This window comes from Vipera berus (genome assembly GCF_964194415.1).
Source record: "Vipera berus genome assembly, chromosome: 2".
Lineage (NCBI taxonomy): Eukaryota > Metazoa > Chordata > Lepidosauria > Squamata > Viperidae > Vipera > Vipera berus.
The window spans coordinates 223642607-223656873 of NC_138203.1; the positions used below are offsets into that span (position 1 = coordinate 223642607).

Genomic DNA, 14267 nt, shown 5'->3' on the forward strand with positions numbered 1-14267 from the left:
TAAAGGACCAAAATGGCAGGGACCTAACAGAGGCAGAAGAGATTAAGAAGAGGTGGCAAAATTACACAGAAGAACTATACAAGAATGAGCTTAATGTCCCTGATAATCACAAGGAGGTGGTCACTGACCTCAAGCCAGACACCCTAAAATGTGAAGTGAAGTGGGCCTTAGAAAAGCTGAGCAACAACAAAGCTTAGTGGAGGTGACAGTATTCCAGCTGAGCTATTCAAAATCTTAAAAGACGATGCAGTAAAATTGCTACACTCAATTTGCCACCAAATTTGGAAAACTCAACAGTGGCCACAGGATTGGAAAAGATCAGTTTACATTCCAATTCCAAAGAAAGGCAGTGCCAAAGAATGTTCAAACTACCGCACCATTGCACTCATTTCTCATGCTAGTAAAGTTATGCTTAAAATCCTACAAGCTAGACTCCAGCAGTATGTGGACCGAGAACTACCAGAAGTACAGGCAGGATTTCGAAAAGGCAGAGGAACTAGAGATCAAATTGCCAACATACATTGGATCATGGAGAAAGCTAGGGAGTTCCAGAAAAACATCTACTTCTGCTTCATTGACTATGTTAAGCCTTTGATTGTGTGGATCATAACAAACTGTGGCAAGTTCTTAAAGAGATGGGCGTACCAGACCATCTTATTTGTCTCTTGAGAAACCTATATGTGGGCCAAGAAGCAACAGTGAGAACTGGACACGGAACCACTGATTGGTTCAAAATTGGGAAAGGAGTCCAGCAAGGCTGTATACTGTCACCCTGCCTATTTAACTTATATGCAGAGCACATCATGAGAAAGGCAGGGTTAGAGGAATCAAAAGTTGGAATTAAGATTGCCGGAAGAAATATCAACAACCTAAGATACGCAGATGATACCACTCTAATAGCAGAAAGTGAAGAAGAACTAAAGAGCCTCTTGTTGTGGGTAAAGAAGGAGAGTGCAAAACTTGGGTTGAAACTTAACATTAAGAAAACCAAGATCATGGCATCCGACCCTCTCAATTCCCGACAAATTGATGGGGAAGAAATGGAGGTAGTGAGAGATTTTATTTTCCTGGGCTCCAAGATCACTGCAGATGGGGACTGTAGCCAAGAAATTAAAAGACGCTTGCTCCTGGAGAGGAAAGCAATGGCAAACTTAGACAGCACACTAAAAAGCAGAGACATCACCCTGTCAACAAAAGTGTGTATAGTCAAGGCTATGGTCTTCCCAGTTGCAATGTATGGCAGTGAAAGTTGGACCATAAAAAAGGCTGAGCGCCAAAGAATTGAGGCCTTTGAACTATGGTGCTGGAGAAGACTCCTGTGAGTCCCTTGGACTGCAAGGTGATCAAACCGGTCAGTCCTAGAGGAGATCAACCCTGACTGCTCTTTAGAAGACCAGATCCTGAAGCTAAAACTCAAATACTTTGGCCACCTAATGAGAAGGAAGGACTCACTGGAGAAGAGCCTAATGCTGGGAAAGATTGAGGGCAATAGAAGAAGGGGATGACAGAGAATGAGGTGGCTGGATGGAGTCACTGAAGCAGTAGGCGTGAGCTTAAATGGACTCCAGAAGATGGTAGTGGACAGGAAGGCCTGGAGGAACGTTGTCCATAGGGTCGCAATGAGTCGGACACGACTTCGCAGCTAACAACAACAACAACAAGTAAATTCTTAACTTGCCTCTTTCCTCATTACTGCATCTCTGATCATATTGAATTTACAGAAGACAAATTCTAATTTGCATGTATTTGGAGCCATCAGAGGCTGTTAACAACCCATTAAGTAAGGCCAAGAGACTCTGACATTCCAAAGTAACTACCACAACTCCTGGAGATGTGTGATTAGAGTAGAAGTAGAGTAGCATTAGGGTGTCTATGGAATTCCAGTTGCTGGACATTAACTCACTCATCCGTGATCAGCCTATGCTAGCTAGAACTGGTGGGATTTATGGTCCATTGACGTATTGTATTCCCAGCCCTAGCAATACATCCCAAAGTATTAGCACTTTATCTGAAACACAAGCTTGCCTAATATATGTTTTCAAATTACAAATAATACAAATCAGTATATTGAAAAAATATCCAAAAATAGAAGGGGGTATTTTTTGAACACAATGAATATTGATGGCAGCTATTTTAGACTTGGGAATCCCCACTGTAAACTTACTCAAATTATATGCTTGATACAGTATGGCAATAGCTGCAAATATGTCAACATTCCTAAAATGTATCTATTATTTATTGAAAGCAGCAGGCTTTAGTAGCTTGTACTGGAAAGCTGCTGATCCTCTATTGATGAAAATATGAAAGAAAGAAAGTCTTAATTTCCAATATTAGAAGCCAATACCTGGAAGGCAGTCTGCAATGTTTCTCCTTGAGAAAGGTATTTTTCTATTTTGGCCTTTCTATGATCATCATGCGGAGCAAAATTGTTCAAGTGGCAACTTCATTCAAGCCTCATTGAGATCCACTAGATTGCAACAGAAGAATGGTGCTTCTCCTTTGAAGATTAGCTCAATTATGTCATTCTTTAGTTGTGAATATCAGTAGTTGTTGTTGTTAGCTGCGAAGTCGTGTCCGTCCCATCGCGACCCTATGGACAACATTCCTCCAGGCCTTCCTGTCTTCTACCATCTTCTGGAGTCCATTTAAGCTCACGCCTACTGCTTCAGTGACTCCATCCAGCCACCTCATTCTCTGTCGTCCCCTTCTTCTATTGCCCTCGATCTTTCCCAGCATTAGGCTCTTCTCCAGTGAGTCCTTCCTTCTCATTAGGTAGCCAAAGTATTTGAGTTTTAGCTTCAGGATCTGGCCTTCTAAAGAGCAGTCAGGATTGATCTCCTCTAGGACTGACCGGTTTGATCGCCTTGCGGTCCAAGGGACTCGCAGGAGTCTTCTCCAGCACCATAGTTCAAAGGCCTCAATTCTTTGGCGCTCAGCCTTTCTTATGGTCCAACTTTCACTGCCATACATTGCAACTGGGAAGACCATAGCCTTGACTATACGCACTTTTGTTGACAGGGTGATGTCTCTGCTTTTTAGTGTGCTGTCTAGATTTGCCATGGCTTTCCTCCCCAGGAGCAAGCGTCTTTTAATTTCTTGGCTGCAGTCCCCATCTGCAGTGATCTTGGAGCCCAGGAAAACAAAATCTGTCACTACCTCCATTTCTTCCCCATCTATTTGCCAGGAATTGAGAGGGCCGGATGCCATGATCTTGGTTTTCTTAATGTTAAGTTTCAACCCAAGTTTTGCACTCTCCTTCTTCACCCGCAACAAGAGGCTCTTTAGTTCTTCTTCACTTTCTGCCATTAGAGTGGTATCATCTGCGTATCTTAGGTTGTTGATATTTCTTCCGGCAATCTTAATTCCAACTTTTGATTCATCTAGCCCTGCCTTTCTCATGATGTGCTCTGCATATAAGTTAAATAGGCAGGGCGACAGTATACAGCCTTGCCGGACTCCTTTCCCAATTTTGAACCAATCAGTGGTTCCGTGTCCAGTTCTCACTGTTGCTTCTTGACCCGCATATAGGTTTCTCAAGAGACAAATAAGATGGTCTGGTACTCCCATCTCTTTAAGAACTTGCCACAGTTTGTTATGATCCACACAATCAAAGGCTTTAGCATAGTCAATGAAGCAGAAGTAGATGTTTTTCTGGAACTCCCTAGCTTTCTCCATGATCCAGCGTATGTTGGCAATTTGATCTCTAGTTCCTCTGCCTCTTCGAAATCCTGCCTGTACTTCTGGTAGTTCTCGATCCACATACTGCTGAAGTCTAGCTTGTAGGATTTTAAGCATGACTTTACTAGCATGAGAAATGAGTGCAATGGTGCGATAGTTTGAACATTCTTTGGCACTGCCTTTCTTTGGAATTGGAATGTAAACTGATCTTTTCCAATCCTGTGGCCACTGTTGAGTTTTCCAAATTTGCTGGCAAATTGAGTGTAGCACTTTTACTGCACTGTCTTTTAAGATTTTGAATAGCTCAGCTGGAATACTGTCACCTCCACTAGCTTTGTTGTTGCTCAGCTTTTCTAAGGCCCACTTCACCTCATATTCTAGGATGTCTGGCTCGAGGTCAGTGACCACCTCATTGTGATTATCTGGGACGTTAAGCTCATTCTTGTATAGTTCTTCTGTGTAATTTTGCCACCTCTTCTTAATCTCTTCTGCCTCTGTTAGGTCCCTGCCATTTTGGTCCTTTATCATGCCCATTTTTGCATGAAACGTTCCCTTCATCTCTCCAATTTTCTTGAAAAGATCTCTGGTCCTCCCTATTCTATTGTTTTCTTCTATTTCTTTGCACTGTTCATTTAAGAAGGCATTCTTATCTCTTCTAGCTATTCTCTGGAATTCTGCATTCAATTGGGCATATCTATGTTTTTCTCCCTTGCCTTTCGCTTCCCTCCTTTCCTCAGCTATTTGCAAAGCTTCCTCAGACAGCCATTTTGCTTTCTTGCATTTCTTTTTCTTTGGGATGGTTTTGGTTGCTACCTGTTGTACAATGTCGCGAACCTCTGTCCATAGTTCTTCAGGCACTCTGTCTATCAGATCTAATTCCTTAAATCTATTTGTCACCTCTACTGTATATTCAACAGGGATATGATTTAATTCATACCTGAGTGGCCTAGTGCTTTTCCCTACTTTCTTCAGTTTAAGCCTAAACTTTGCAAGGAGAAGCTCATGGTCTGAGCCACAGTCAGCTCCTGGTCTTGTTTTTACCGACTGTATAGAGCTTCTCCATCTTTGGCTGCAGAGCATATAGTCAATCTGATTTCTGTGTTGACCGTCTGGTGATGTCCATGTGTAGAGCCGTCTCTTGGGTTGTTGGAAAAGAGTGTTTGCTATGACCATCGTATTCTCTTGACAAAATTCTATCAGCCTGTGCCCTGCTTCATTTTGTACTCCAAGGCCAAACTTGCCTGTTATTCCAGTTATCTTTTGGCTTCCTACTTTAGCATTCCAATCCCCCATGATGATAAGGACATCATTTTTTGGTGTTACTTCTATAAGGTGCTGTAGGGCTTCATAGAACCGGTCAATTTCATCCTCTTCAGCACTGGTGGTTGGGGCATAGACTTGGACTACTGTGATATTGAATGGTTTGCCTTGGATTCGAACTGAGATCATTCTGACATTTTGAGGATTGTATCCCAGTATTGATTTTCCTACTCTTTTATTGACTATGAAGGCTACTCCATTTCTTCTGAGGGATTCTTGCCCGCAGTAGTATACCTGATGGTCATCTGAATTAAATTCACCCATTCCTGTCCATTTTAGTTCGCTGATACCTAAGATGTCGATGTTCAGTCTTGTCATCTCTTGTTTGACCATGTCCAGCTTTCCTTGATTCATGGATCTTACATTCCAGGTTCCTATGGAGAAAAAATCTTTACAGCATCGGACTTTCCTTTCACCACCAGACATATCCACAGCTGAGCGTCCTTTCGGCTTTGGCCCAGTCGCTTCATTCTTTCTGGCGCTACTAGTACTAGCCCTCTGCTCTTCCCCAGTAGCATATTGGACGCCTTCCGACCTGAGGGGCTCATCTTCCAGCGTCATATCGTTTTGCCTTTTGGTACTGTCCATAGGGTTTTCATGGCAAAGATACTGGAGTGGGTTGCCATTTCCTTCTCCAGTGGATCACGTTTTGTCAGAACTCTTAGCTATGACCTGTCCGTCTTGGGTGGCCCTGCACGGCATAGCTCATAGCTTCATTGAATTACGCAAGCCCCTTCGCCACGACAAGGCAGTAATCCATGAAGGGGGAATATCAGTAGTACCCACTTTTAAAATGGGCAATCATTGTCTTGGAAATATTTTGAAAACCATATGCTTTCCTTGGAATTGTATGCAAATCCAGTGGTCGTCAGCCATCTTGAGCATTGTATTACCCTCCTTCTAACCTGGATTTTTAGATACCAAGTAAACTCTACTCTGCTATTTCAGGTTTTACAAAAATTACATTTTCCCCATAAAATTGATGTTCAGAGATTGCATCTTTCCCAGCGTGGAATGGCAATATTATTAATGTCCCATTGTACATATGTAGGTGTAAGAAAGAAAGACATTTGACAAATTCAGATAGGAAGTAGGGCTGCCTTCCCCAATATGATACTCAGATATGTTGGACTTTTACTCCTGTAATACTCAAACAACACTGGATTTGAAGCTTAACATGATCGGAATGGCACAAATGAGGAAGATTGATATTGGCATTTTCCAAGCCTTTTGTCACTACAGGTAATCTTTGACTTATGACTACAACTAAGCCCAAAATTTATATTGCTAAGCAAGACAATTGTTACGTGAGTTTTGCCTCATTTTACAACCTTTCTTGCCACCGTTAGTAAATGAATCACTGCAGTTAGTAACACTTCATTAAGTCAATCTGGCTTCCCCATTGACTGTGCTTGTCTGAAGGTCACAAAAGGTGTCATATGACCCCCTGACACTGCAACTGTCATAAATGTGAGTCAGCTGGCAAGCATCTGAATTTTGATCATGTGACCATGAAGACGCAATAGTCATAGGTATGAAAAACGATTGTAACTCAATTTTTTCAGTGCCGTTGTAACTTTGATTGGTCACTAAATGAATGGCTGTAAGTTGATGACTACCTGTACATGCCCAGAATGATCTTGATATTATTGATGTCATTTGCAACTGAGAATTTTGTTCTGTTTCTTTTTCAAACTACTCCTATATTAATTGAAGTGACAGATCTGTATCCCTGCATGTAAATATTTGAATAAGTCTATATTTTCTGGTGTTCCCTTTACTAAAGGAGTAAAACTGTAGCTCCTAAATAATTCCTAAATTAATGTGAATTGGTTGTGAAACACTTAATAATGAAGCAGTTGCCCAAATCTCATCTTATATTACCTTCTTGTGTTCAGCTGCATCTGCCAAAAGGAAGAAATGGAAGTTGGAGGTTCCTGTTACAAAACTCTCCTGAGTGAAATCATTAAGAAAAATAAAATAGGAAAATTTTTCAATCGTTTGAAGGATGCAGTGAAACTGTTTGGTAACTTTCTTTTCTGAGTGAATTTAGCTATACATAACTGCAATCTGGTAGAAAATAATTAAAATATTCTAGTTGTTTCAGGTTGATATCTTTGAATACATATTGTTACTGTAAATGGGAAGAATCCTACTATACTCATGGCAGATGTTTTTACTTAAAGGGTAACAGCATTGATTAAATTAGCTTGTTACCTGATAAAAGAATTAACAATGCCAAGTCCAGGAAATCAGGACCCAAGGCGATTCAAATGAATATAGGTTTGTTGCAAGCTATCACTCTCTAAAACATTCTGAACTACTAATACCCTTTTTCCCCAAAAGTATAAGGCCTACCCTGAAAATAAGCCCTAGATTGATTTTTTGGGGTGGGCCTAATATAAGCCCTACCCCGAAAATAAGCCCTAGTTTTGGGGCAAGGCACATACTTAAAAATCAAATTAGGGTGGGGGTGGGGGGATGGATCGGCCCTATGTGTCCCGCACCCACTTACCTCGCAGCCAGAAGAAGTGGGCCGGCTGGGCTGGGCTGTCAGTGCTGAAGGTGAGTAAGACACCACCCCCACCCCGAAAATAAGATCTGTGCCTCTTTTGGAGGCAAAAAATAAATAAATAAGACCCTGTCTTATTTTCGGGGAAACAGAGAGAGTTAACGAAAATTGGTGGTAGATAAGAGTCTATGGGATTCAAGGTGGGCTGGACTTAGATCTCTTGTTGGCATGAAGAGATTTGAGACTGATAACATTTTATCCCTCCCTAGTTCATATAAAGTATAAATTTCAGAACAAGGAAGAATGAAATTCAGCTAGCTGTCTCTCTTATTTGTAGCTAAACAAGAAAATATATTGGGATGCCATAGCTAGGTCTCCTAACTTTTTTTTAATTGTCCTTAAAAAGAAGTCTTGATATCTAAGGATGCTAAAAACTTTTGGTGGGTTTTTCCTTTCCTTTCAGGATGGATGTAAATGCTAAATATACTTTAATATTATATTAATAAACTAAATTCAATACAGATTCCAAATATACCTAAAAGACTTTTCTAACCATGAATATAGTAGACTTACATATTAAAATGGGAAATTAAGTATATGCTCTATCTTTGCTTCCCTTTTTGTGGAAAATAGGTAAGTACTTGCATCTGTTTCCTGGTCTGGCAAGTAGCAGCTGGGTGGCTAGTGTTGATTGGGAATATATAGTAAGGTATTGAGGAAGAGTTAAATGTCTCCCTCAACCTCTCAATATCCAGTTCAGAGTTGCCCAAGTAGGGGATAGAAACAGAAATATAATGAAGATGTCTTCATAAAAACTTCAACCCCCACATCTAGCTGAAGGCATTGCAAATAGGACGTATATTCTGTTAAGGAAAATGCTTCCAGTAATATGTATGATTATTTATGATATTCAGGTTTTTATTTAAATGAATATGTGGTATGGATTTTTTAACAGATATGGGTTGTTCATTAATCCTGGAGAACTATGGGCCTTTCACGGTACTTGTGCCTAATGGATTCATCTATCCTCAATTTAACTTCAGTGTAAGTACTCTTACCTCTTATTACTTTATTACCCCTGGTATTTGTGTCTGAAGTAAAACTACCACAGTCCTTCTTGAGTAGGATTATCAGTTCCATAAAGCTTTGTGCTCTTTTCATTTGGTATTTTTACTCACTGCATTTGTTTTTCAGAGACAATTACAATGGAGGGGAAGGGAGAGATAGAGGGATAATTATTTGCAGAACTTGCAAAGAAGGTGAAGCCTAGAAATCACAGTTTATCATAAGGCCACCAACACTCCACACATTCTTAGTTTCAACAGTAACCATCCACTGTGACACAAAAAGAGCTCTGTCAGAACACTACAGTATACGGCAGAGTGAGAACCCACTGTAATACCCAGGAAGCTAAATAACTGGAGAGAAGGTACCTACATGAACAATTCAAGCATAAGCATACAAGATGCCTGCAGAAAACACAAAGGAGAGAAAAGAAAAAAGAAAATAAAAGACCATATGGCACACCCTGCCATCCATCAAAAATATTTTGGAAGCAGTAGAACGCAGCTTCCGAGATCTGCAAGTGGGCAATACACACTGCCCAGAGACTGCCATACGAGGACAAATTGTTCATTGTAAAGATTGCTTGGAGGTGGGAGATACTTCCAATGTAATCTACTGGATCCCCTGTTTGGATTGCCCCTTTGACTATGCAGGACAAACAGGAAGAAGTTAACCACCAGATTGAAAGAACACAAGCAAGCAATCAGACAAGGAGACTCGAACTCATTGGTAGCCTCACATTACAATGAGCAAGGACACACATTTAATTTTGCAGCTATTAAGATTGTTGGCCATGCAGGCACAAAGATAGCCAGGGAAATTATTGAAGCCTGGGAAATGGGCCCCTGGTCAGTTAACAGGAGTGCTGATTTACCACCAGCTTATCAGGTACTTAAGAGCTTGACAGCACAAGGAAACAGCCAATTGGCAGCCATCAACACACCAATCAGCCAATAGAAAGGTACCACATAAACATGACTCACAGAATAACCCAAAGCACGTATTCCTATAGAGAGAAGTTCCCTAAAGATGGGCTCTAGCATGAGTCCAAAAGCTTGGAAGAGTAAACCCTTGAAGACCACTCGGAGGCTCCAACTGGTACAGAATGCAGCCGTGAGAGTTGTATTGGGAGTTTCCCGATACTCCCATGTCACACCTCTGCTCCGCGAGCTGCATTGGCTTCCAGTTGTCTTCCGAGTGAGGTTCAAGGTGTTAGTAATGACCTACAAAGCCCTACATGGCATGGGTCCGGAATACCTTGGGGAGCACCTGCGGCCGGCATCAACTTCCCTCCGCCCAGTACGCTCCCACAGAGAGGGCCTCCTCAGGGTGCCACCGGTCAAAGAATGCCGATTGGTGGCCCCCAGGGGGAGGGCGTTCTCTGTGGGTGCACCGGATTTATGGAACCATCTTCCGGTCGAGCTCCGGATGGCGCCCGATCTCTGCTCCTTCCGGCGCGATCTTAAAACCCATCTCTTTAAACAAGCTGGCCTGGCCTGATGGGACGGGGTGGGATTTTTATAAATGGACTTCAATTTTTAATTTGTATTAATTTATTATGGGCATTGTTTAATTACTTTTTAATAATTTTTAATTTTTGTATCTAGTTTTTATGTATTGCCCTGTTCACTGCCCTGAGTCCTTCGGGAGAAGGGCGGTATATAAATTAAATTAATAAATAATAAATAAATAAATAAATAAATGTCTAGTTCCGGTGACCGATCCAGATTCAATCTTGCATCATTATCCTGGAATATTTGCCTTCATTTGTAAGGTGAATCTCCATCCAATGTCTTGTGACGCTGCCCTGCCAGGGGTCACAACACTGTCAAAAATGCTAATGTATAGAATAGCTGTCTCAGTTATATTTTATATATGCTAGAGATTCACAGTGATTATATTTTATTATTTTAAAAGTGACCTCAAAACTCATCTAAAGACAAAAAAGGATAGTACCATAAAAAAACTTTGAAATGCAGTTGTCATCTACATGTGTTATTTTAAAAAGAAATAAAATAATGAATTAAAGGAGAGTAAAAAATAGAGAAATGAGTCAATATACATCATCATAAGTTATTTGGTCTAATTTTGGATAAAGTGCTTGATATCATTACAAAACTTATATGGAACATTATATATTAGTACATTTTTGTACAGTGAAATTAAAAATATTATATTCAACTTGCTGCATACAGAGTAATGCTTTTTGATTTTTATCTCCTCTCCATGAAGGTCAGATATGCACAGGAATTCTGCAGGAAGCATATAATACCTGGGCAGCACTTGATAAAAGATATGCACAACACTGGGTATTTTTGGACATTATCTGGACATAAAGGGGTATTTCATGAAGCGGTAAATATTTTTTACAGACCTGAGATTCTACAAATAAAGCTATAGTTCAAAATACATGTTTGTCTCTTCCTTCCTTCCTTCCTTCCGTCCTTCCTTCCTTCCTTCCTTCCCTCCCTCCCTCCCTCCCTCCCTCCTTCCTTCCTTCCTTCCTTCCTTCCTTCTTTCCTTTGTGAAATTTTAAGTCAGTTTTAAATAGCCCAAGGAAAAGTGTCTAATGTTTTCCTTTACAATTATTATACTCAATATCACAATTATATTTCAATGATTTAATTCAAACATTATATCCAGGAGCCTGTTTGGTGAGGATGGGTAGCCCTTTCAGAGATATTCCAGGTGAGTTTCAGATGTGGCATCAGCCAAAGTCCAAGGGCAAAGGTGGAGATGTGGCAATCATCATTTAGAAATTTCTTATGGTTTTCAAGGGCACTGTTACATAAGTCACCAGATGTGAGATTCCATTCATTAGGTCAGGCTCTAGGGATTATTTGGGATTGTTGTTGTTGTACTAACCTTCCTGAGCTCTTTGACTCCATTGCTGAGTTCAGTCTGTCTTCTCTAGGATTAGGGTCTGAGGGGGCTTGAGAGTTTAATGGATTATGGGCATATTCCAGAACATCTAGAGCCCAATAGTATAGTGATTAGGGCATGAATTACTATATGATCCATTGATATATAAGATGTGGCTCTGCAAAAGCCGCCTCCTCTATCTGCTTTGTGAGCAGGAGAGTCCAAGATGGCCCTGTAGATTGTACAGAAGTCTCAGATAAGAGTCAATAATAAAATAGCTCCAGATTTGGGGGAGGGACAAAGCCTGTTCCTTCCCATTCCAATCTGTGCAGCCTCCGAGCGCTGGATTAGGATGTTGCTGGAAAGCCAGGGACTGAAATATACAACTGGGTATCATTTATATATTGATGATGCTGACTCCAAACCCAGCAGTCTCATGGAGGTATTAAATGTTATGATTCAGCGTCAGCCTGTGGTTCCGGCAGCTGAGTCGGATGATTCTGAAGAGGAGGAGGAGGAGGGGTTTGGAGAGCCTTTGGTGTCAGAGGAAGGTTCTGATGCACTGCAGAACTCTCAGCCTGGCCCCTCCCGTCTTGTTCCTCCTCAGACTCAGCTGTGTGAGCATGAGGGATTGGAAGAAGATGATCCACAGCTGGCTCTGTTCAGGGACGCTAGGAGCAGGAGGCAATCTAGCAGAACAGAACAGAGGAAAGCAATGAGGCAACTCGGGAAAAGGCAATGAGAAGCCACGCCTTGGGACTGCTGATAAAAGGGGAATGTGTGGGAGGTGCTGGTTGCTGAAGGCAACTGTTTGAAGATCTTCTGCTAGAGTCCTGGTCTGTTATTCTTGTTTAACTCTTGTTCAACCTTTTGGTTTAAGTCTTGTTTGAACTTTTTGTTTTACTTTTGTTTGAACTCTTTGTAAATAAATTTGGTTGGGGGTTTTCCAGCCTGTTGATTATAAAAAGGGGTTGTCCCTGACATTCAAACAAGGCCGGTCATAGGCTGGAATAGAACATTAAACAAAAGGGGATAGAGAACTCAACAATGTAGCAACCCCAAAGTGAGGGGCCCTGGGTGCAATCTCTCCCTGCCTGTCATAACTGATTGAAAGCAGGCACAGAGAAAGGAGGATAGCCAGTGTAAAACAGTGCCTCCCATCTCCACTGAAGCTTGTCCTAAAGGAAATCATGGCTGACAGTATCAAAAGTTGCTGAGAGATCAAGCAGCACAAGAATGGTTGCACCACGCTTGCCCCTCTTCCACCATCAGTACAAATGACGAATGCCATCTCCAACCTAAATCCTGATCTAAAGCCCAACTGCACTCTACAATTCAAGAACAATAACTGCATTTACAAGTATTAACAATTGCAATAAAATGTCAAAGCGATAATAAAACTTAATCATAGAGGAATATTTACCATAGAAAAACCTTGTATTGCTCTCCAGCTGGCCCCTGTAAGGTACAGTTACTCGGATTCTCCAAACGAAATCTATACCCTCATTGGTTTCAATCTGCCAGCAGTTAATGGTATTATACATCTTGTTGACCCAATAAGGAAAATAAACACCATGGACAACTCTGATAATGCTCAGGTATGATGAATGTTCTTTTTTCCTTATGAAAACAGAGTCATAGGCAGTATATGGGGATAATTCCTTAAACAAATTAGCTTTTAAGTATAGGCCACAATTGTATTTCTAACCTAGAATCAATCTAAAACAGACATGTCCGATTTGCAGGTGGTCTGGATAGCTGGTATTGTGGCCCCAAAAGATATAATAAAATATTTTAAAAATGAAGGAAATTTATTTATATATGTTAACTATGTTTTATATGTGGCCCCAAAACACTCAGCATGACCCAGGCAAGCCAAAATTTGGACACCCATTATCTAAAGCCTCCTTGAGCCCCAAAGTACTTTTTGAATGAATGAATGAACCTTTATTGTCAAAGTGCAACCATGTATACATTGAGATTATAGCACTGGACTTGTGTGAATGGTTTGATGCTATAAAGATCCACACAACCCCTACTGCATAATATTAGGTATAGCAGGAAGCATATATCACTTAAAATATTATTTCCTCCAGTTTTCCCAAACTAATAAATGGTCCTGGGAAGATTTGGAATGGGACAATGTGATGGGTAAACTCATAAAATGTTAGCCATTTCACAATGTTCTCTGCTATCTCCTTGAGCCCCAAAGGCACTAAATATGGCATTGTTATGCAGCATACAACTTCCTAACTAACTCTATAATTGAAAGAAACTCCATAAAAACCTTGCTGTACACCAATGGGAACCATGGAAGATATCTGGGAACTATGTTACCTTATATTTCCTATATTTACTTATCATTTACTCAAAATGTCAAGATTTTTCTCAACTAACTCTACTGGGAAGTTAAAAAAAACATCCCAGAAGAAGATGGTAAATCCACTTTGCATTGTTGCTAAGAAGCCATCATGGACAAACCAAGTTGATTCAATATCCCTTTACATCTCTTTTCACTCATCTTTAAACAAAACAAAACAAAACAGTTGGGCTTGCAGAAATAGAGCAATCTTATATTACTTTTTGCTGGATCAGTTCCTCTAAGTATTTGCAGAGAATTGCCATGAAGCCTAAATGTACAATATTTGCAGAGAACAATCAGTTGTTTCTTTTTGTATCAGTTTTTTTAAAAAAAATATTTAGTTTATTTTTCCATAAGACATTGGCAAAACTGGAAAGTGACTATATACAAAAGGTTATTATAGCACAATATTTACTTTACCTCCATGATTTCTGGTGGATTTTTCTCCTGTAGTGAACTATGGTTCAG

At 40.5% G+C, this 14267-nt stretch overlaps 1 protein-coding gene across 1 annotated transcript in view; it reads left to right on the forward strand.

The window, feature by feature from the left end:
- STAB1 (stabilin 1) overlaps positions 1-14267 on the forward strand; it is a gene marked incomplete at its 5' end in the record, with an annotated part of 121696 nt that overhangs the window by 20133 nt on the left and 87296 nt on the right. The window contains 4 exons of the mRNA XM_081319052.1: positions 6897-7024; positions 8466-8554; positions 10808-10930; positions 12889-13035. Coding sequence (XP_081175178.1) covers positions 6897-7024; positions 8466-8554; positions 10808-10930; positions 12889-13035 — 487 coding nt within the window. The remainder of the gene's footprint in view (positions 1-6896; positions 7025-8465; positions 8555-10807; positions 10931-12888; positions 13036-14267) is intronic.